The 23,909-nt window shown below is 40.9% G+C and overlaps 1 protein-coding gene across 1 annotated transcript in view; it reads right to left on the bottom strand.

Annotated features, from left to right (window-relative positions):
• The window catches only part of DOCK11 (dedicator of cytokinesis 11), a 203,221-nt gene that overhangs the window by 141,141 nt on the left and 38,171 nt on the right, over nt 1-23,909 (bottom strand). The window contains exons 2-7 of the mRNA XM_008156829.2: nt 18,207-18,323; nt 18,024-18,113; nt 17,525-17,607; nt 16,202-16,271; nt 15,117-15,212; nt 443-577 (exon numbers count right to left, since the gene is read on the bottom strand). Coding sequence (XP_008155051.2) covers nt 443-577; nt 15,117-15,212; nt 16,202-16,271; nt 17,525-17,607; nt 18,024-18,113; nt 18,207-18,323 — 591 coding nt within the window. The remainder of the gene's footprint in view (nt 1-442; nt 578-15,116; nt 15,213-16,201; nt 16,272-17,524; nt 17,608-18,023; nt 18,114-18,206; nt 18,324-23,909) is intronic.

Here is a 23,909-nt window from a genome sequence, read left to right as displayed (position 1 = left end):
TCAAAGGACTGGGTAAACACCTGAATACTAGCACAGAGCAAGAGTGGGCCAACTGCAGAGGATTCTGAGTTGTCTAATATAAACATTTTGGTGGATGAGATGCCATTAACCAACAGAGAAAAATGCCGAGGTTCTTAAGAGTTGATCAGCCTGGCTGGCATGGCTCAATGGTTGAGCTTCCACTTATGAAGGTCATGGTTTGATTCCCGGTCAGGGCATATGCCCAGGTTGAGGGCTCCATCCCCAGTGTGGGGCATGCAGGAGGAAGCCCATCAGTGATTCTCTCTCATCATTGATGTTTCTCTCTCTCTCTCCCTCTCCATTCCTCTCTGAAATCAAGAAAAATCTACACTGAGTGGCCACGCAGTGTATATATTTTTTAAAAGAGTTGATCAATAACTGTTTTTGAGAAAGAGAACAAAGATTACCTCTAGAGCCCTACCTGAACAACGTCAATGCAGGCGTCCAAGTAGATGCAAGTTTTAGGTTCTTTTGAATTTTTTTCATCTTTATAGGAATTGAGAATATATGAACCATCAGGAAGTTGAGTTAAGTAAAAATACCGTCTCTTGAATACCTATGGAGGAAGGAACAGCAATGATACATTTGTTACATATACACTGCATCTGAACAGTTTCTTTGAACTAAAAACCTTGAAAAACTTGCCACAGGAATTATATGTGGACAACCTTCAGAAAACTCTGAGAAGTGTTAGGAATTATAATTATCTTCAGTTTTTTAAGATGGAGAATTTGAAATCAAGTGATTTACTCAGTTAATTAAATATCTAGAGGTTTTAACACTTTAAAGTTTATAAAGTATTTTTGTATCTGAATTAGTGTCCATTTCATTATACATCCATTTCCCAAATTAAATTATTGCAAACTATGACTGGATTCTTATAATTTCCATCATATCATCACAAATCCAAGTATAAAGATAATATATATACACACAAACACACCCCTCTATCATTTATTTATCTCTCACCCACACATCTTACTGCACTCACCTATGCTGTTCCAGTGTCCCCACTTGTGAAAGTGCAGCTTATAATGCACTCACTGAGACATTCGTTACTTACCATTGTTGAGTGCTCTGAATGCTGAGATTTTAATCAAAAGGCCCAATGGGATTGTGCCATTCTTTTGCAATTAGGGATTCACAACAGTTAAGAAGTAGTCTGTTACTACAATTCATAACAAAAGCCACAGGAATTGGGGAAAAGGAAAAGCCTGATACATTCATGTTACCTCTCTATTCTCCCCTAAAAAGAGTCTTGGACCCAATGAAGGAAGTGAGAATAGGGGATTCTGAGTTCTCTGATGAATCTATGCTTCTTTCAATAAGCCACAAACTCCAAGCTGTGTCAAGCATTTCTTAGAGTAAAATTCCCCAGGATGATGGGTCTAAAATAATGTCAGGGAATGGGAAGAGAGACAAGGAAATAGATTTTTGGTGATTATTGAGTAAATGCATTGCAATGCATCTTATGTTACTCGCAGGAGTTCGTTTTTAGATTTAAGCTTGCCATTTGCAATCACCCATCCAATTACCCAGTTTGGATCTCTGACTATTTTAAAAACTATAATTATGAAAAGAGTTTTATTTGGCAACATCGTTCTTGAAAACTACTTCACTTCTGGCAAAGTAGCTAAAATATCAACAATTTATTTCTCCGTAGCATGAGTAAACAAAAAATAGAAACATGTTAAGGGGCATTTCTTTTTAGGAAAACCAGTAAATAGATGTAATAAGCTTGCAGTTATCTTGGACTTGTTTAAACATCATTGATTTTGCAATGAGTGACAAAAATATACCAGTGGGAGGAACACCCTAACAGGTTAGACTGGTAAATGCTACAGCTTCTCTTTCAGGGAGTGGCCATGTGGGTTATGTCATATCAAGAGAAAGGAGTGGAGTCCAACAAGAAAAATATCACTTTGTTTTTCAATGCCAATCAAATAAATGTTGCTACCTTAGTATACAAGGGTAGAAAGTGTGTGTGTGTGTGTGTGTGTGTGTGTGTGTGTGTGTGTGTGTATGTAGCATCTATATATATAAAACCCTAATATGCAAATAGACTGCACGGTAGAACAACTGAATATGAACAACTGGTCACTATGACATGCGCTGACCACCAGAGGGCTCGCGCGGAACATGGCGGGCATTGGCCATGGTGGGATGGTGGAGCAGGTGAGAGGAGACGCCAGACCAAGGCAGGGCACCAGTCACTGTCATCAAGGAGAGCCTCTGGTGGTTACTGAAAATTCTTTGCTCCTGTGCGCCATGGTCCTTCCCGGTGCTCGCACAAGCTGCCGGCCCCAATCGCCCCTCAGGGCTTCTCCACCTCTTCCTGCTCCTGAGGGGTGATCAGGGCAGCAGCCGCCACTCGCACCCACTGACAGCATCAGCCCCACTCACAAGTGCTGCTGGAGCCAGCCCCAATCGCTCCACGCCATCAGTGGGTGTGAGCGGGGCCGGTGCCATCAATGCATGGGAGCAGTGGCAGTGGGAGCGGGGCTACTGGCAGAGAGGGGAACGGGGCCACAGTGGGAGGAGCCGGGTGGGGGCACAGAGGATGGGCTGAGACTTGCCCCTGTGCCCACCAGAGCTTTGCGGCCCACATTTCCTTTCAAGGTGCACAAATTCATGCACTGGGCCCCTGGTATACATATATTTTCATATTTGATTCACCCACAGTTAAGTTTACTGAAGCTATAATTAAAGAAATCTAGATTCATACAAAAGTATAAACATGATAAATATATACTTAAATATATAGAGAAATACCAGTATATACAGAAATATATATGTGTTTGCTTATTTTTACAACAATGGTACATTCACATCTGTTATTAAAATGATAGAACCAGACCTAAAATTACATACTGAGCTTATTTAAAATGAAAAAACACCACTTTCTAAAGTTATTATAATAACTATTTGAGAAAAATTAAAATGTTTTCCAGGCAAAAATTAATATGAAAAAATTAACACCAGATTAGAATCTGAACAATGATCAAATCTAAAACTCAGTGATACAGTCTATAGAATCCACTTGCAGAGTCCATAGCCAGCAACAAAGAGGGGTAGAGGAAGGGAAAATACAGAGCAAACAGTTGTGGCACAGAGTCAAATTATAGTCTATAAAATTTTTTTCATGCACAGCTGCCTCACCAAGCAAAGACATTTTGCGGCATCTGCCACTTCCAATATTAGCCAAGCACATCACTACAAAAGAGATGGAAAGGGATCTGAAATTACAGTAAATCACTTCCTGTAACATTGTAATTATGTCTAAATGTGACACTGAGGTAGGTAGCTCATGAATCTGGGGAGAGAGCAGATGCCTGCAAGTCATATGATCTTGATTTTCAACCAGCACTCCTGCTCGCCAGCAGTGAAACTGTCCTCAAGACTCTGCTTTTCTCAGTTTCCTCACTTGTAAAATGATGGAATCAGACTACATAATCTGTACGATCATTTTTTTTCCATGATCTACAAATAATTTTGTTGAAACTGAATGAATAACACAGCAGCCTTCCTAGGCTAGGTGTGACCCTCCCCAAATGATTTTCTACAGGAAATTGGGGGTGGGGTAGAAGAGGGTAAAAGGGGGATAAATGGTATAAAAGGAGATTTGGGTTGGGATGGTGAACACACAATACAATATACAGATGACATGTTATAGAATTGTACTCATGAAACCTGTATAATTTTATTAACCAATGTCACCTCAATAAATTCAATAAAGTAAAAATAAGTAAATAGCACAGTTTGTAGAGTAAGGAAGTTTTGAAAAGTCATTTCTGTCAAAATCAGACTCTGCCTCAACAGATCTGTAAAATCTCTCCTCTTTCTAATATTCTATAATATGTTAGATTTCAACTTCTGGGATGCTTTTAAGGTGACTTTCAAAGAAAAAAGGAGTAGCCTACATCTCTCATGTGGAACCAAAAGGAAAATCAGAAAAATGACTTCCCTGACATTTTTTTTAATTTCCAAGATGTTGCTATTTCGGGTACAGGTCTACATTGTTTTTTTTCCATTTCAAAAAGAAGTCAGCTGTTAAAATAATGACTATACAGTGGCAATTACTCTATATCATACCTTTCATTTGAAGGCCTCAAGTCCTTTTTAACCAATAACTAATTCTTTTAATGTCAGTAGGGAATAAGAATCATTATCCACATTTTACCTAAGAGACCGAGAACTCGCTCAAATTCACACAGGCAAGTCAGTTTTGGAACTAGAATCATAGTCATGTGACAGAGACAAAGAGAATTTGCCCACACCCTTCTAATGGCTTCCCATGGAGGTTCAAATAAGACTCAAAATACTCACCATAGCCTAGGATGATGTACATGATCTGACCTCAAATGATCTCTTGGACTTTATTTCTAACTAGAGGCCCAATGCATGAAGATTCGTGCAAGAATGGGCCTTCCTTCTCCTGGCTGCCGGCACCAACTTCGCTCGGGCCTGGAGCCACCTTTCTGCCTTCCTACGCTGTCCAGAGGCCCAGAGCGGCTAGGGTGGTGTGGAATGCCTGCGTTGTCGCCATGGTGACGACGCAAGCATCCCACCCCGCCCCCAGCCACTTGGCGCTTGTGTATGCAAATTAACCTGCCATCTTTGTTGGGTTCATTTGCATCCTCACTCCTGATTGGTTGGTGGGTGTTGCGAAGGTACGGTCAATTTGCATCTTACTCTTTTATTAGTGTAGATTATGCTACTCCAGCTACACTGGCTTACCTGCTGTTCCACAAACACCCCAAGCAAGCTCCTTCAAGCTTTTCCATTTTCTGTTCCCTTGGCCTGGAATCCTCTTCTCCACCTATCCACATTCTTCACTCTCCTTATTTCTTTCAGGAGAAATATTAAATATTTCTTATTTCTTTGCTTGAATCTTTCCTCCTCTGAGAGGCTTCATCGTAGCACTGTATTTTATTTTTTTCATAGAATGATCACTATCCACATATATATTATTCATCTATCTGTTTATTTACTGTCTCTGTTAGACTGATAAGGTCCATGTCTCATCCACTGCTGTATTCTCAGGACCTATAGCAGTGCCTGGCCTCAATAAAATATTGCAAAATGAATGATGAATGAATAATTCATTCTTCAGTGCAAATTCTCTAGTGGTTTCATACAATAGAATGGTGTTTCTTAATGCCCATATTCTTCCTCCTCACCTTTATTATTTTTCCTAGATGGTGAAGTCAGCTGAAAACTTCCCACCTTAATCAGTGAGAAGCATAAATTCTGACCAGAGGCCCATTCACACCACCCAGAAAAATAAAACAGAGAGGAAGACAGAGGAGATCATTCTGAAGGCCCTCAGCTGTCTAGATGACAACCTTTTGAACATGACCCTTTCTGGAGCAAGAACAAAGGCTTTTTAACACTCATCTGAATCAAAGATGGAAGGCAAGAAATTTTGAGTACCTAGTATCCTCTAATTTAGGAGACCCTTTTATCATTTTACATAACAAATCTCTAGTGTTTACCTATGTGTGTTACCTAAAGGGTAATTATTTTCTGCTAAATTACATGAATCAGGACCCCTGAGAAAGGATGCTCTAAAGGCTTTAGAGCAAAACAGGTAGGCAAACTAGGTGGGACAGGAGCAAAGCAGAAATGGGGCCAGGGAAACTGACCTGACTAATGTTTCGGACACAACAAAAAAGAGGCAGTGAGGAATGGGACAAAGCAGGACAGCAAGAGACATATTGGATATCTCAGAGCTGTTCTACAGAAAGGTAAAAGACACACTGGGGAAGAAAACCCCACAACTTACCAGAAAACTGAGTTGTGCTTAATTACAACAGGATGCCACGAACATTGTCCTGCTGCAAAACCCCTACCAGTAAGGTGGCAATCTAATGTATCACTCATCTCTCTGCACCATCTCATTTTACAGTCCTACCAAGTTTTAATATATCACATAGGTCTACCCTCTGGGAAACAGGTTAAAAACAAACTAGCTTTTCATAAATAATTCCACCATAACTGGGCACTGGACATTTTTTAACTATTTAGTTTGAGGCAAAGTCTAGTAGGAGGGATCTACAATCCACCATTCTCATTACAGATGAATTGTTTTATCAGCTTGCTTTCAGCATCTCATGGCCCTGCTCAAATTTTCAATAACCCTCGATTACCCACATGGTATGGTTCACATGCCTGATCCAGTATTCAAGGCACTTCCACAATTCTACTAATAATATAAAATTATAACAATTGCTGACATCTGTGGAGTGCTTACTCCATTACATTTGTTGGTTAAGTGCTTTCCTCATATTGTATCATTTAATATTCATAATTACCCTGTGTGGTAATTACTATTATCATCTCCATGTTACAGAGGAGAAACTGAGGCACAAGGAAATACCAAAGGACCAGACCAACTTTACCTCCCATTACTACCCAACTTCTCCTAACACAATTGCCCTGTACATATTGCCTGCCATACTCATCTCCTTTCTGATTTCCTTTCTTTGAGGTCCCACCTCCTTCATGAAACCATCTCTGACCCCAGGTCACAGTGATCTGGACTCATATAACAATTGGTCTCTGTACCACCTCTAGACAATTCATTACTTTTATTGTGTCTCATCACCCCTAATAGGTTTTAAGCTCTACATGTTACTTCTCTTTACCCTCCACAATGCTAACATGTACTAGTGCTCAACATATATTTGATGATGAATTCATTGATTTCAAATAGTATCAGGCATATAAGAAACCCCTAATAAATGATTTTTTGACAGTCACCAATGACTAAGGGGAAATAAAACATAAAAAAACAAATTCATGAGAAATCTCTTACCCATAAAATGAGTGCAACCCATTTGTTAGCTGTGAAAGACAGTATGGTAGGCTTGGAAATACAACTCACTAATATATCAAAGATAAAAGATTTTCTCTTCTTCTTGTTCCAACAAACATAGTGATCTCAGCCTCCCAGCAATTATTTTAATATTGTATGTGCTTTTTAAGGTAAAATCCTCTTTTGATTTGTTGTTCTCCCACTGTAGAAGGGAAAAAAAACCCTCCCGTAACAATCAAAGAGTAAGTGTGGACTTTTAGATTCCAGATATATAACAAATTACTCTCTTTTGTACAAAAAAAGAAAAAATAAAAGGAAAGAGCCCCAAAAGTGAGTCATATATCAAGCAGTTGAACTTGCAACCCCGATAACATACCAAGACACTTCAATGTTTAATGGCTGAGCATGGGGAGGAGGAAGCTAGAGGAATGTGACCAAACTGAGCCAAGAAGATGCATAAAGGTGGGTGTCCCAAGGGTTGGCTAAGAATCTGCAACAGATTTTTTTTTAATGAAAAACCACCCTAAAGAGCAGATTCTTCCTTATTCCATATATCATTCTATCCCTTAGGAAAAACAGTTCTAAATAACATGGGAAGGTCATGTCCAATATCATAGCTATCTACTTCACATTAAATTCCTTCACTAATACAAAAAGAAAAGCAGATGTGTCCACCAACTACTTGAGAAAGAGGGAATAAAAATTAATAGGTTTCTGTGGGAATTGGAATCTCTGTCAAAGGTATCATTTCTTTTCTATGATCTTAAACTTCTCTCCAAAACTTTTCCAGGAATTGAAGAGTAGCAATGGGTATGTTTTCATTAACTAGAAGTACAAATTGAGGAAATTAATCACCTATGACAAGACTTGTCTTGTTTTAACATGAACACCAAGAATAAAGCAAATTATAAGCTTTGAGTAAAGTGGTTACTCGCCCCCGACAACCAACAGAGCTTCTGTAAGAGCTGCGTGAAGCCAACATCCTCCTAGTGAGAGGAAGTGCTCAGGCACTGAGACTGCAACTTGTGGAGTGACCCACATCATTAGCCTCTCTCCAGTAGTCTTGAGTTCCTCCAGGCTACTTTCTTAGTCAATAATGGGGATGCTCAAAAAGCACTTCTGGGGGGAAATGACAATTGCAGAAAATGGTGAAGACTATATCTTAACAACAGACCAGATCTGGGGGGAAGGTGTTCACTGGGGAAAATGCAAACTTTTATTCCATAAAAAGGGGTTGTATACTAGTAATCTTCCAATATGAAGAACTCAGCTTAGTTCCTTCATCGGCCCCTTTTTCCCTAGAGCCCATCACCATCGACTTGAATGTTCTTGAAAACTCTGTGACAGATACCTAGGGAGGTTTAACTTTCTAAAGCAACCCATATATGAATTACATTAGCTACATCATTTAATCGCATTACAAGTCATGTGGCTGCTTTCTTAAAAGACCTTATAGTAGGCATCTTCTGATTTCCTTTTATCTACTGGATTTTGCTCAATCTCTTCTTTCTTCTTTCTTTTCTTTCCACCTTCTCTCATAACTTTATTTTTCTCTTCATTGTTAATGCATTCCCTTATTTCTGACAGTCAAAATGTCCAGGGCCCAACCCACTTGGCTCAGTGGTTGAGTGTCGACCTATGAACCAGGAAGTCATGGTTCGATTCCCGGTCAGGGCATATGCCTGGGTTGAGGGCTCGATCCCCAGTGTGGGGTGTGCAGGAGGCAGCCGATCGATGATTCTCTCTCATCATTGATGCTTCTATCTCTCTCTCCCTCTCCCTTCCTCTCTGAAATCAATAAAAATATATAAAAACAATAAAAATAAAATGTCCAGGAAAAGAACTTGGACTTGTTGATAAAAGCACTTAAAAGTGGTTGTGCATCATTTCAAACCTTTCAAAGGATTAATTCTACATAATTTTTTAAATCCAGAAATATGTACATGAACAAAAACCCTTACATGCACAGCTTACACTAAAAGGCACCAAGCTGCTCTGCTTTAATACCTGTCAGCCCCAGAGTGATCTACTGGCTAATGTCAAGCCACAGCGCATCAAGAAGGCACAGATGAAATAGGAGGGAAGAAGCGTGGCTCCTGAAGGCTGTTATTTGCCAATGAGTCATGATGAATACCCAGATCCTTCTGCTATAGCTTCCTGGTTTGTCTGCTGTGAGTTTACAAGGCTATCAAAGCTTGAATTTTCCAATAGAAAAGGCTCTCTGCTCTTAACTCTGTGAGTTCTAGCCATGTGGTGCTCGTTGCTAAAGCTACCAAAGCTTCTCACCAGTGTGGGCTGAAGGTCTCAGCAGGCAAGGGCCTCCAGATGCATCCAGGGTATAACTGCCACCAACACCAGGAAAATGACTAGATAATAGCACACCTAAATCATCTTCCCGTCTGCTTCTGAGACTCGTTAATTTTCTTCACTTTGAAGCCATTGTAATAGAAACAAATATATAGAAATTTCCTTTCAGAGTGTCTCATAGATTCTGTCAGCCCTTTATCTCAGTTCTTTTGCCTCCACTTTTCCCAGCTCTCCTAGAGCTGGGTCAGCCAGTCACCCCACCTTTAGGTTTAGCCTCTCTCCTAGGCCTGAGCCAATCCAGGCCTGAAGCAGGAGGAAGGTGTATGACCCCCACCTTGGAACAGAACACCTCAGGGTACAAGCCCGAGTCCCCTGGTGCACCTTGGTTCATGGGCCTGGACTTTCACTACTCCAAATTCCAGCCTGGCTACTAGAAAACGGCTGCAGATGCCCAATCCACTCCCAGCCCGCTCCATAGACGCACGTGCTCTCTACTTATATACAGAGAGGGTACAGTAAACATTGCAAGTTTCAACTAATTTCAACGATGGTGAACTAAGTAACAGTTAAAACACAATTACACTAGGAAAAAATATCTTGGCAAAATCCCTCAGACACCTTAACTCAGTGGTCGGCAAACCGCGGCTCGCGAGCCACATGCGGCTCTTTGGCCCCTTGAGTGTTCAAATGCCACTTCTTCAAAATGGACTCCCCCAGGCCGAAAACCAACTTCTGCGCATGGGCCACGAAGTTTCAATCGCACTGTACGTGCGCGCCTGCACGTGGTATTTTGTGGAACATTCAAGGGGCCAAAGAGTCACATGTGGCTCGCGAGCAGCGGTTTGCCTACCACTGCCTTAACTGAATTAACATGCCTTCCTCTCATGCCCATACTAGCAGTGATTAATCCTGAAATACAACACTACTGCTATGGCTCAGGAGGTGAAACCAGGAGAATACAGGATATATATTCATCTCCCAGAAAAACAAAATGGGGACTCATAATCCATAATGGAGAATAGCTGGGATAAGTGAAATCCATACTCAGAGACAATTCCCAAATCTCATTATAGGCTTTACTATTTCAAAATAGTCCCTATTCTTTTTTTGTTTTTTCTTTTTAAAGCTGTGTAGTACATATGATCAATTTGGCTTATTCTTCTTTTCCTTCCTTTGCCTACTGGTTGGTAGAGGTTTTCAAAAGAAATGTGTTTTTATGGTCTGTGAAAACAAAACAAGTGTCCAAAATATGAACAGCTGGAAATAAAAAGAGGGAAAGCAAAGAGCCTGTGCTCAGCAGCAGCAGAATAACAATTAGCTGGAGACAAACCGCAGCTGTCCCCTTCAGCCAGGCCATACGGTCACCAGGTTGCCTCAGACCCTTCACCCTTTCATGGTGAACTTTGCAACCTTGGAGAGACTAGTAGCTAATACACGAGCTAAACAATCAACCTCTGACTAACTAACCGAATTCGTTTTCTATTGCCATTGTAACAAATCACCACAAACTTAGTGGTTTCAAACAGCACAAATGTATTACCTCACAGTTCTGTAGGCTAGAAGTCCAACATGGGACTCACTGGGCTCAAATCAAAGCTGTAGCAGAGCCGTGCTCCCTTTCGGAGGTTCTAAGGTAGAATCCTGGCCTTTTCCAGGTTCCAGTTGCTACCCACATTTCTTAGTCCATGGTTCCTTCCTCCATTGTCAAAGCCAGCAACATAGCACCTCTCAACATAGCTTATCTCTTTCCCTAACTGTCCCCTTTAGCCTCCCTCTTCCGAGTATAAGCACCTTTGTGATTACATTGCCCCACCCACCCCTGGATAATCCAGGATAATCTGCTGATTAGCAATTTTACTTCCCCGTTGCTAGGCAAAAGATCATTTACTGCAAGCATGTCAAACTCAAAGTATAGTGGGGATACCTTAGATCAAGCATGTCAGACTCATGGCCCACGGACCGCATGTGGCCCACAATGAATATTGTTGCGGCTCAGCCATTATAACGGTATGTAAGAAATGTTTTAATAAAATTTCTGGTAACTTAATTTTTTACAATATCCTGTTATACATAATCCTATCTAATAAAGAGGGGAATATGCTAATTGACCATCACGCCCTCACAAAGATGGTGGCGCCCACAGCCAATAAGGAGGGAATATGCTAATTGACTGTCATGCCCTCAAAGATGGCAGCGCCCAGTCTCCTCAGCCCTGCCTGGGCAGCAGGCGTGCAGCATGGCCGGGCCCACCCCCAGGCGGGTAAGGCCGCTCCGCACACCTGCCTCAGGAGTCCCCCAGTGCTCTGAGTCCCCCAGCTGGGACCTGCCCTTCCACGCCAGACGCTCGTGCTTTGATCGCCAGCCAGGCCTAAGGACCGCACCCGTGCATGAATTTTGTGCACCAGGCCTCTAGTATCTTTATAAAACAATTCACCACAGGGTTCCTTTCAATAGTGAGTTGATCTAATGCTGTAAATTATAATTTGATTTACTTAAAACTTTTTTAAGGTCCCCATTATAGTGAACCCTAACAAATACAAAATACAGTTGCCTATAAAAAGTACATGTTTTGCCCTAGCTGGTTTGGTTTAGTGGATAGAGTGGGCCTGGTGCCACCCGCTCACCTGCTCCACCATCCTGCTGCAGTCCCGCTCTCATTGGGGCCTATCAGGGTTGGCAGCGCCTCCACTGCCGCCCACTGCCAGTGCAGTGTCGCCAACGCCCGCCATGTTCGGCGCCATCCCCTGGTGATCAGCACACATCATAGCGAGTGGTCAAACTCCCAGTATCCTGGTCGAACTACCGCCCAAGGGGACAATTTGCATATTTGGCTTTTATTATATAGGATTAATTCCCTAATGTTTTATTTTATGCTTGAGCATGGACAAAACCTTGAAATATTTTGAGAATGTTAAGGGGAAAGGAGTGGAGTCAAAAACTATAAAACTGCCCTGGCCAGTGTGTCTCAATGATTGAGCAATGACCTATAAATCAGGTCACAGGTTCGATTCCCAGTCAGGGTATATGCCTGGGCTTCAGGCTCGATCCCCAGTGTGGGGCATGCAGGAGACAGCCCATCAATGATTCTCTCTCATCATTGATGTTTCTATCTCTCTCTCCCTCTCCCTTCCTCTCTCTGAAATCAATAAAAATACATTTTAAAAACAAACAAACCATAAAGCCGCCCTGGCCAGTTTGGCTCGGTTGGTTGGAGCATTGTCCCACACACCAAAAGGTTCAATCCCCAGGCAGGGTGTGTATGGGAGGCGGCCAATCAATGTTTCTGTTTTGTTTCTCTCTTTTTTTCTCTCTCTCTCTCTCCCTCCCCCCCCTTCTTCCCTCCCTCCCTCTACCTTCCTCTCTCTCTGAAATCAATAAAAGCATATTTTTTAAGAACCATAGAACCATTTTCTAATAACCCACACAGAATTGTAACCTTCACACATGCATTTCTTTACCCAGTACTCTTACAGGAGATATAATAAAGACTTGAGACTCACCCACTCAGCCAGTGAGCACCAAGAGTGTGCTGGATAAGAGCATAGGCTCAGGCATCAGCCTGTGTAGGTACAAATCCCACCTCTGAAAAGTTGGAGCTGTGTGACCTTGGGTTAATCACTTAGTTTCTTTGTGCCTCACTTTCCACATCCATAACCTAATAATACAGTACCTCTAACACAGGGCTTCCATGAGGATTAAATGAGATCCAGAATATAAAACACTCAGTATGGTGCCTGGCACATATTCACTAAATGGATTCTCTTATCATCATGTGCAAAGGCCTGTGATTAGGTGTAGGAGACACATAAGAAGCATCCTACAACTTATTATTCATTATTTTCAGAGCTTGAAAATGAAAGTGAGGACAGGGCTTGACCACTAAATGGAAAGCAGCAAGTGAGATATTAAATTAAGATAAAATTTGAGTCTTTCCTTGGTATATCCCCATGATTTCTGCTTGCAGGCAATGTGCAAGACATAATGACCTTCAAAACTTAATGGAAGTGTGAATCATCTTCAGCAAACCACATGATCTTATATTGAATATCTGACAGAACGGTTCTATTGGGGTATCAGAGATTAATTTATTTCCCTGCTCAGAATCTCCAAGGAGCTTGTTAGTTTTACCTTTGGATTTTAATGGTTCTTCACAGTCTCCCAAACAAAACCAAGTTCATGTCCGACACATTCAAGGCCCTGCACAATGTAATCCCTTTCTCTGTTTCTACCTTGTGTGACAAAGCCATTACACAGACTCACTATTCTGACCAAACTAGAAAACTCTCTAGTTGTGCCCTAGCTCGTTTGGCTCAGTGGACAGAGTGTCAGTCTATGGACTGAAGGGTCCTGAGTTCGAGTTTGATTCTGGTCAAGGGCTCATGTGAGGGTTGCAGGCTCCATCCCCAGTGGGGGATATGCAGGAGGCGGCCAATCAATGATTCTCTCTCATTATTAATGTTTCTATCTCTCTCTGCCTCTCCCTTCCTCTCTGATATCAATAAAAATTCTCTAGTTCTTACAGTACTAATGTACTGCTTTATATAGTAATTTAATATGTTTCGTATCTAGCTAGGCTGGAGGTTATCGGAGGCAAGAAACCCCCATCTTACATAACCTTGTATTTCCCTCTACTCAATGTATTTATTTCCACATAGAAATCTTTGCCAGAGAGTAGGGGGTTTGGGGGGCTGGGTGAAAAAGGCTAAAGTACAAATGGGTAGGTACAAAATAGCTTCAGGGATATAAAGTAAAGCATAGGGAATCTAGTCATTAACATTGTAATAACTATGTATGGTGCCAGGTGGGTACTGGAAATATTAGGGGGAATCACTTTGTAATGTATATGATAGGCTAACCACTCTGCTGTACACCTGAAACTAATACGAAATAATATAAAATGTAAACTGTACTTGAGAAATAAAAATCCTATATAATAAAAGCCTAATATGCAAATTGTCCCCTCGAGTGGTCGTTTGACCAGGAATTTGACAGAGAGACCGGGAGTTTGACCGCTCGCTATGACATCCGCTGACCACCAGGGGGCAGCGCGAAACATGGCGGGTGTTGGTGACTTGCTGCAACCTTTCACCAGCTATCTGGAGGTGGGGGTGATGGGGATGGAGGTGTGGTGAGAATGCAGGGTGTCCACCCAGCTCACTCTCACTCCCCCTGCTACCCTCCCCCAGGACGCCAGGGCTCTTGAGCAGGGGAAGCCCCCCACCTGTGCTCAGGTGCTGGCGCCCACAAGGAGCCTGCCCTGCACCCGTGCTGCCTCTTCCGGGTGAGCCAGGCCAGCAGCCACCAGGACTGCAGGGGCTGGTCGGGCTCCTGTGGGTTCGCGCAGGAGCCCGTCTGCGAGGCTGGCCAGGAGAGAGTGTGCTGCCCACCCAGCTTCCATGCTCCCGGCTTCCATGCGGCACCACTGGGTGGCCCAGAGGCCCACGCTATGCCCTGACCCACGGCGTCCGGCCATGCTCACTGCATCTCCGTGTGGGAACTCGGGTGCCATGACTTAGCCAGCAGGGGATGCACGGGGGCCTAGGGGCCCAGGTGCTTCCCAGGGCCTGGAGGTCAGCTGGGACATGCCCTTCCATGCCAGATGCTCACGCTTCGGGTGCCGGCCAGGCCTAGGGACTGCACCCGTGCACTGGGCCTCTAGTAAGTAAATAAAAGAAACAGAAATTCTGATGCCCTTTTGTTTCAAAGCTATTTTCTTTATTCCTCTGAAAGCCTCCTTTTTCAACTTCTTGATTCAGAAGATAATAACTACTTTTCTTTTAAAGTTACACTTCTCAATTCATCCTGAGACTTCAGATTTTTAAAATTGCATACATCTGTGAGAATCTTCTCATTAAAGTTTTTTTTTGTTTGTTAGGGTTTATTGTAAAAAATGTTTTAAAGAAATATTCTTTCCAGACAGGTACTAATGAGAATATCCTTAAAATGATTAAATACTATAACTACTTCTTACCTTCATGGTAACCGTGATGGTGCTATTTACATTTGCTTTGTACAACCAGCCTTGTTTTATCACACCACCCTTCTGAGAACACAAAGAAGATGAATCCTGAAAAGAGCAAAAACCATCAATGAAACAACAGCCAGGCATCTAAATCAAATAGTGTTTGGGAGGCACGAACTAGGCCCTGCTCCTCGAAGCCTAATAGTCCCCTCCCTCCTAGGAGATGCCTGATTAAACTTGTAACTGTTAACTATAAAATGAAAGACTCTGTGCTGTGCACACAGTAGGCACTCAATATTTACTTAATTGTATAAGCCGTCATCTGGGAAAGTCTTCTGCATTATGTCAATAAGCAAAATGCATCTCAAAATGTCACAGACATCCAGGCCATCTGTCCCCTGAGGGATCTATCAGGCAGAAGAGTCCAGATGAATCACCACATCACATGCCCAGTGCGGAAAAAGCAACTCCACAAGCATGTCCCACAGGTGGTAAAACATCCTATATAATCCTATATAATAAAAGCCTAATATGCTAAGTGTCCGACCATTTGATCAGTCGCTATGACATACACTGACCACCAGGGGGCAGACGCTCCAACCAGTAGGTTAGCTTGCTGCTGGGGTCCAGCTGATCGGGACTGGGCGAGATGGGCCGGACACACCCTGGAGCCTTCCCGTGGCCCCTCCCTGGCTGGCCAATCTCCCGCATCCCTCCCCGGCCCTGATCATGCACCGACAGGGTCCCTCAGCCTGGCCTGAGCCCTCTCACAGTCCAGGACCCCTCGGGGGATGTCGGAGAGCTGGTTTTGGCCCAATCCCCATAGGTCAGGCCAAGGGACCCCACCAGTGCACAAATCTGTGCACCGGGCTTCTAGTGTTTATGTACAAATCACTGCCCAGTTCACTTGATTTCCCCGCCAATTCCATTTGAAAATGCAACAACTTTTTTTATTTTTTTAAAAAATAATAATTAATTTGAAAGTTGGCCACAGATCATTCAAATACAATTCTTTCCCTCATCTTTTCTCAAGGAGATCTCTCTCTCAATAGAAGGGACCTTGAAGAAACCAGTGCAGGGGCCCCAATCTTTACCTCATCTTTCTCACAGTCCTCATCAATTTCAAATACATGATTGGGAATCTTTTCTGGTCTCATGGATTTGCTGAAAATGCAAGAGAATTGTCTTAAACATTGAACAGAATAGAAAACAAAACATAATAAGAAAGACTTCTTTCTTTCACAAAAAAATGCCAAGACATAAAGAGGAGAAATTCTTTTCTTCTTCCCAAACTCAGATTCTCTCCTCTGACTAAACTTATATTATCTTTTATATAAGGACTCCCACATGTGCATCCAGCAGCAAAGATATAACTAAGCCCAGATACTTTGTCAGGGAAGGGCAGAAATTGTCAAAGAATGTCTATTAGAGCTGTTATTGGTGGCAAAATCTTATCTTTCCCCAGGTCAAAAAGCAACATAGTGTCCTGGCCACTGTGGCCCAGTTGGTTGAGTGTCATCCATGCAGAGAAAGGAATTCAGTTTGATTCCCAGTCAGAGCACATACCCAGATTGCAGGTGCCATCCCTGGTCAGGGTACATGCGGTAGGCAACCAGTTGATATCTCTCTCTCTTTCTCTCTCTCTCTCTCTCTCTCTCTCTCTCTCTCTCTCTCTCTCTCAAAATATTAATAAAAATATATTTTTAAAAAAGCAACAGTGTAATTATGACTCTATCATCTGTTTGGTGTATGATCTCCGACAGGTCATCTTAGGAGTCAGTTTTATAGGACATCTTTAGGACTCAGTTTTCTCCTCTGGGTAAGTACTTTAAAAACTATAAAAGGATATACAAAGACTTATTTCTCCAAAACTTTATTTGTATGCTACCCTGTGAGGTTGGCAGTATTATGGATGAGAAAAGGGGGAAAAATGAGGGCTCAAACAGACTGAGTGACTGGCCCGAGGTCATCTAGCAAGTATGCAGTAGAAATAAAATTTGAACCCTGACTGGCTCCTGAGCCAGTGTGCTCATGGTGGTCCTTCAACTCAACTGAAAGAGATACACTTTGTCAAGAGATTATCTGGGCTCATCAAATTGAGCCATATATTTTCTAGCCTTTTCATTGACACCACTGGAAAATACTCAGTATGTTATCCAGAATCAAATAAAGATCATTTTATCATCAATATAGATAGACCAAAGCCAAAAAGTGAACTCATGCATTTTGGAAAGAATTTCAGTGAGCAAAGTAAAGACATATTCAGTTACCCAAAATATTGCATTTACAAAACATGCTGGTTGTTTGAGTTTTTGCTTTAGCATAAATTATAACTAAGAAGTTTCACAAGTGGTTATAAAAAAGATAAAATCTTAATAATTCTCCTTCAGAAAGCTTCACTTGAATTCTGTACTTACCATGGCAACATTCGAAAGTCTCCAGAGAAGTCTTCATACTTGTAGTTTACCACATGCCAATCTGTGCTGTAGGTTTTAATACACTGAAAGAAAAGAGAAATATATAATTTGATTTAAGTACAAAAAGTATAAATATAGCCATTTTTTTTAAATCAGGTAATAAGCTGTAAAACTTAAAAATCACTTGGGAAATTTTGTTACTTGGATCTTCCTTTGGGGATTGACTGTGTTTCCCTAAACCAATTGGCAGCAATAACTGCCAAATCTTATGCTCTCTTCAACACCGAGTCCAAGTGCAGACAATATTCAAATCCAAAAGGAAAAGACTAAGAACACATGCTACCTGTGAAAGTATTTAAGCTGTAATCTCTGTATCACATCATATAGACTTGTTATGTAGGTCAGTTAAAGTAACAGTAATTTTATTTTCCATTTACAGTAAAGGAAGTATATTTGAAATATACGATGAATGTTCCTCTGTGGCCTTTGAGCCTCTTACCTCTTTGACAAACAAACTCTGGGCCCTTTTCTCAGCATCTTCTGGGACAGTGGACTGCACTGTTCTGCGCTGACGACTTATCACCGAGATCTAGAAGACAAGGATCATTCTTGCTGTAAAAACTGGCGTGGCAAATGCAGGGTGTTACTTCTTTTTTAAAAAAAAAAGTGCTTGTGGACTCACGGATATGTCTTCCATTGGAAACATAAGCAGGTCTCTGAGGGGGTCACTGTAAATCTGGGTTTTTCTTTGGATGATAACATTCTCATAGTCCAAGGGCTCAACAACTTTGGTCTTCTCCTTAATAAGAGATAAAGGAAAGTTAATATGGTCAAACTCACAAGGTAAGTTTCTCTCCAAAGATACATTATTTCACAAGAGAAGAGATTACAGATGATGATAATCACTTAAAGGAGACACTGTTCAAGAGAAATATCCTCCATAACTAGACATACACACCAAACACATACACACAGACCTCTCTGCTAAAGACAAGAGTTCTGGTGAGATGACACTGTACTCTGATTATCCATGTACCTTCCAAAATTTATTGAATTTAAAGTAACACAGCCCAGCCAGCATGGCTCAGTGGCTGAGCATCAATCTATGAACCAGGAGGTCACAGTTCAATTCTCGGTCAGGGCACATGCCCAGATTGCAGGCTCAATCCCCAGTGTGGAGTGTGCAGGAGGCAGCCGATCAATGATTCTCTCTCATCATTGATGTCTCTATCTAGCTCTCCCTTTCCCTTCCTCTCTGATACACACACACACACACACACTCTGAGTGGCCAGATTATTATGATCTCTGAACGCATAATAATCTGGCCACTCAGTGTATATCTTATATAATAAAAGGCTAATATGCAAATTGTCCCCTTGACCAAGAGTTCGACCAACAGAGAGGCCGGCCAACCACCCATGTCCCCTCCCCCTGGCCAAGCTGGCCAGACCCCACCCATGCACAAATTCATTCACAGGGCCTCTAAGATACACACACACACACACACACACACACACACACACACACACACACACACACTGAGTGGCCAGTCTAAAGTAACACAAAAAGTTGATATTTGTTGAATATGCGTTATTCACTGAGTAACTGGGGGAGAAAGTATCAACATTCATGTGTCTACTCTGTACCAGGCACACTGTCCAAAGGGTGTATCAATTTCTGGCATAGTTGGGGCAAGCACAGGTACTAGAGACGCTTGATCCAATGGTCATGGTATAAAAAGGGTGAGGTTCCAAGTAGCAAAGTCAGTGGATCCCTGTTGGACTTCCAGGCGACCTGGGCATTGATAGTAGGGCCCCAGCCTGAGGCTAAGGTTACAAGGAGCAGGGTCAGTGACTCCGAGTAATCTAGGATATGATTTATTAATAACAGTGCTAAAAGCATTTACTGAGCCCTTTCTATATACAAGGCATCATGCCAAATGCTTTCTCTACCTTTTCTCATGTAATACTCAAAACAACCCTATAAAATAGGTTTAATCTTTATCCTTATGTTACAGATGAGGAAATCCTGAACTGAATTCAGGTTAAGTAACTTGCCCACCTTCAGAGCTGGAATTCAAACCTGGGTCTATGACTACAAAAGTGCTGTTCTTTCTACCTCAGGCAGCTTTTCCTCCCCTCATAAATAACAAAGCTACTAATGTTCAAGGTACTGATCTTGGAATAGGGTCCCATTAGCTACCTTCCTACCATCTTTTCCTTCACTAAACTTCCATGATCTGACATACCATCTATTTACCTCTCTGCGTATCTAAGAACAGGGATTCTCCTTTATAGTTCACTGCCAAAATCCCAGAACCTAGAATATTCATTAATTGTTGAATGAACTTTGACATATTCAGATTCAACCAGAGCCATATCTCAATACACTATGCTAAACCAAGGTGGATATATTAGCGATTTCTAATAATATTTTACTTAAATTAAAGTATTTTTCTTAAAAATTTTATAATAAAATAATTGGGATGATCACTTACTAAGTTATAAAATGTCTAATCATTGGGTGTATGCCTGAAATGAATACAATATTGTATGTCAACTGTAAAAATTAAAAATGATTTTAAAATTTTATAATAAAAACTATATAAAGAAAACTTGAATTTAAGATATATTAAGACATCATAACTGATGAATTTAAGATTATTTAAAATTTATCATGATGGATTATGGGGTTATATTTATATTTGTATACAGAGTATCTAAGGCAGTTTCCAGCACAATGTACCAACACAATCCTTTGATAACGGTTTTTAATTGGTTCATAACAGGTTACAGCTATATCACAGGTACATATCTGAAAGGCATCTCAGAGCTTCCTCTTTAAGATTACTTAGAAAGATAAGTATAAACCACTTTAACCAATAAGAATCAGCGTTCAACAAGACTAAAATATTCTAACAATAACAGTACAGAGGTTCTTCCAGAAATTAAAAATAGAACTACCATATAATCCAGCAATCCCACTTCTGGGCATATATCCAAAGGAAATAAAATTACTATCTATCTCAAAGAGATATCTACACTCCCATGTTTATTACAGTATTGTTCACAATAGCCAAGACATGGAAACAACTCAAGTGTCCCGACAGATGAATGGATAAGAAAATGTGACACACACACACACACACACACACACACACACACACACACACACACAATGGAATATTGTTCAGCCACAAGAAAAAATAAAATCCTGCCATTTGTGACAACACTGATAAATCTGGAAGGCATTATGTTAAGTGAAATAAGCCAGACAGAGAAAGATAAATACTGTATGGTAACACTTAATGTGGAATCTTAACAAAGTAAATAGAGCCTGGTCTGGTGGGTCAGTGGTTGAGCGTCCACCTATGAACCAGGAAGTCACCGGTTCTATTCCTGGTCGGGGCACATGCCTGGGTTGTGGGTTCAAACCCCAGTGTGGGTCGTGCAGGAGGCATCAATGATTGTCTCTCATCATTGATGTTTCTATCTCTCTCCCCCTCTCCCTTTCTCTCTGAAATCAATAAACACACACACACACACACACACACACACACACACACATTTTTTTAAGTAAGTAGAATGGTTTCCAGGGGCAGAGAGGTAAAGGAAAATGGGGAGACATTGGTCAAAGACTTTCAATGTAAGATGAATAAGTTCTGAGGATCTAATGTACAGCATAGTGACTACAGTTTACTTGTAAGTTGCTAAGAGAGTAGATCTGAAAAGTTTTCACCACACACACCAAAAAGTTAACTTGGTGAAGTGATAGACGTGAATTAAGTTGACTGTGGTAATCATTTCACAACGTATAGATATATTAAATCATCACATTGTATACTTAAAATATTTACATTTTATTTTTCAATTATACCTCAAAAAAGCTAGGGAAAAATTTCCTAACAAAGGTATACTTCACTCCAAGTCCTAAATTTAGACTGTAGAACCGTGAGATCAAGTCAAGCAGGTCACCCCTATCATGTTTGTGAGTACTCATGAAAATTGAGTCAAATTGGAAAAAAAAATCCTATTTGGGGACCTCAGAGATTTTCTAATAGGAAAATTGGACTCCTTGTCCCTTATGTACCATGTTCGCATGGACCCTAAGAGAAAGGAAACGGTGACTGCAGCTTCCAGCTCTAACACTCAAAGTCTGTGATCAATTTCTCAGAGAAATTAAATTAATCAAGCTGCATCTAAGAAGGCAAGCCTTAGGCACTGAAAATAATTTCAAAGTCTTGCCTTGTGCCAAGCATACTCCTAATACAGATTGCAAAAAAAGGTCCTCAAATTTCAATGTTTAACCTGTTGAATTTGCATCTGTTAATCTCTCCATACAATTTCACAAGTACCTTCACCAAATAACTTTGGGGAAAAAAGAAAGAAAATGCTCCTTTCAGCAGTGCAGGGTAGTTGACAAATTAATATTTGAAAGCATATGTCAAAATGAATCACTTTTTTAAATGCACAGTATATACCTTCTAAAAATGAAACTCATGTTCCCCATGTGTTTTGAAAGCCATATATTCATGTTATAGAAAACAAGGTTTCACTTTTTATTGAAAACTGATTAAACTAAGCATTCTGGGTCTTCACTCCTACTTCCTTTATCAGGGCTAGCTCTATTACAGAAAAAGTTGGGGTGGCTATTCTGGGTCCCACAAAGCTTCCCCTAATAGAAGATCTAGGCTTGTGAATCAGATTTCATCTTTTAAAGAAAAGAGGAGGGGCTGAGCCACAACACCCCTCCCCCACCCCTGCCTCCAATCCCCATTTTGAACTCCAACCATCTCCCAGGCATTAAAAGCACAATTCAAACTAGAAGTGGAAGAGAGGTTACAGTAGGAGTCAGTCCCAAAGAATCACACCCTACATTTCCTTTCCAGTTGGATTTTTGTAACTCTGTTGGCATCCAAAACGAGGAACACCTTTGACTTAAATAATAGCAAGGTCTCACTGTGTACTGCTATACAGTTCTGTAGCAGTTTTAAGTAAAAGGCAAAAGCGTTTATACAATCTGGAGAGAAGCAAGCATATGTTTCATACTTCTCTCTTCTTAAATAGTGACAGGCAAACAGTCAACCGAAATTTGGAACCTACTCAGTTGTCACCCATGAAGGGGAAAAAACAAAACAAAACAGTTTGTCTTTGAAAGTTCTCATTCACTGATGCCCTAATCTCTCTTGAAATAAATTGCTAGTGATATTACAGGTTTGCTGTTGTTGTTTAACTTGAAGATCACTTTGCAGTCTTAAAAAAACACTTTCATATCATTGTTTCATATCATTGTCCAACCACCACTATGCTGTACACCTAAAACTAATATAAAATAATATTGAAGGTCAACTATAATTGAAAAATAAAAATTTTCAAAAGTGAACCAGCAAAAAACAACAACACCTACTTTCAATATATATTTTACCTATTTCACACAAAAACCTTTCCACTAGACAAAAAAAATACTATCATTTCAACTTATACAGGAAGAAACTGGCTCAGAGGCTTAAGATCAGCTGTTTACATTTAGTAGCAGAACCAGGATTCAAATGGAGGTCTTCCAAATCCTGCTCCTCTTTTCTTTTTTATTTTATTTAGTTTTATTTTATTTATCTTTATTGTTGAGAGTATTATAGATGCCCCCCCCCTCCTTTTCCCCCTTACTTCCCTCCCAGGTTCCTACCCGCCCCAGGCCTTCACCACCCTACTGTTTGTGTCCATGGATTATGCATATATGCATATAAATTATTTGGTTAATCTCTTCCCACCCAGCCAGCCACCCTTCCCTCTGAGATTCCTCTTTCTTTTCTTAGCAGTGTTTCCCAAACTTGACTTACGTACAATTGTCAAAATTTTTGGCACATCTTCTGAACTATCACATATTTCATATTTTTCTTCAAATAAAATCTCTTCTTTATTGAAAAACATTTATTGAAACAGTAATCTTATATCATCCCCATACAAGAAAATAAATCAGTATTTTCCAAATCTCTAACAAAATGAAATTTAAAATGAAAACTTTGTACCATGGTTTGGGACACGGTGCACTCTTCCAGGCTTGCTCAGACTACTAAGGACCAAATCTAAATGGACTTCCTCCTTGTGTAAGCCCTAAAACTGAAGAAATACACAATTCCACAAATGGAGATAACGTTCTGATTTCTAACATAGAGTGGAAGGACAGACAGTGAAAAAGGAAACTTATCAGTACAGATTCAGTTACAGTCTGGTTTCTTGGTCCAAGGAGAGGAAACATGGATCCTAACTAGGAGTCATTAACAGCATCAAATACTTAGACTTAATGATTTTGTGGTGGTTCCTATGCATCCTGTACAGGATGATTAATCTTTCATCATCTGAACTATATCTGTACAAATATAAAACC

Source organism: Eptesicus fuscus, chromosome 1 (assembly GCF_027574615.1).
Source record: "Eptesicus fuscus isolate TK198812 chromosome 1, DD_ASM_mEF_20220401, whole genome shotgun sequence".
Taxonomy (NCBI): Eukaryota; Metazoa; Chordata; class Mammalia; order Chiroptera; family Vespertilionidae; genus Eptesicus; species Eptesicus fuscus.
Note: the sequence above shows the minus strand (reverse complement) of the source record. Positions and strands in the feature narration are given on the sequence as shown.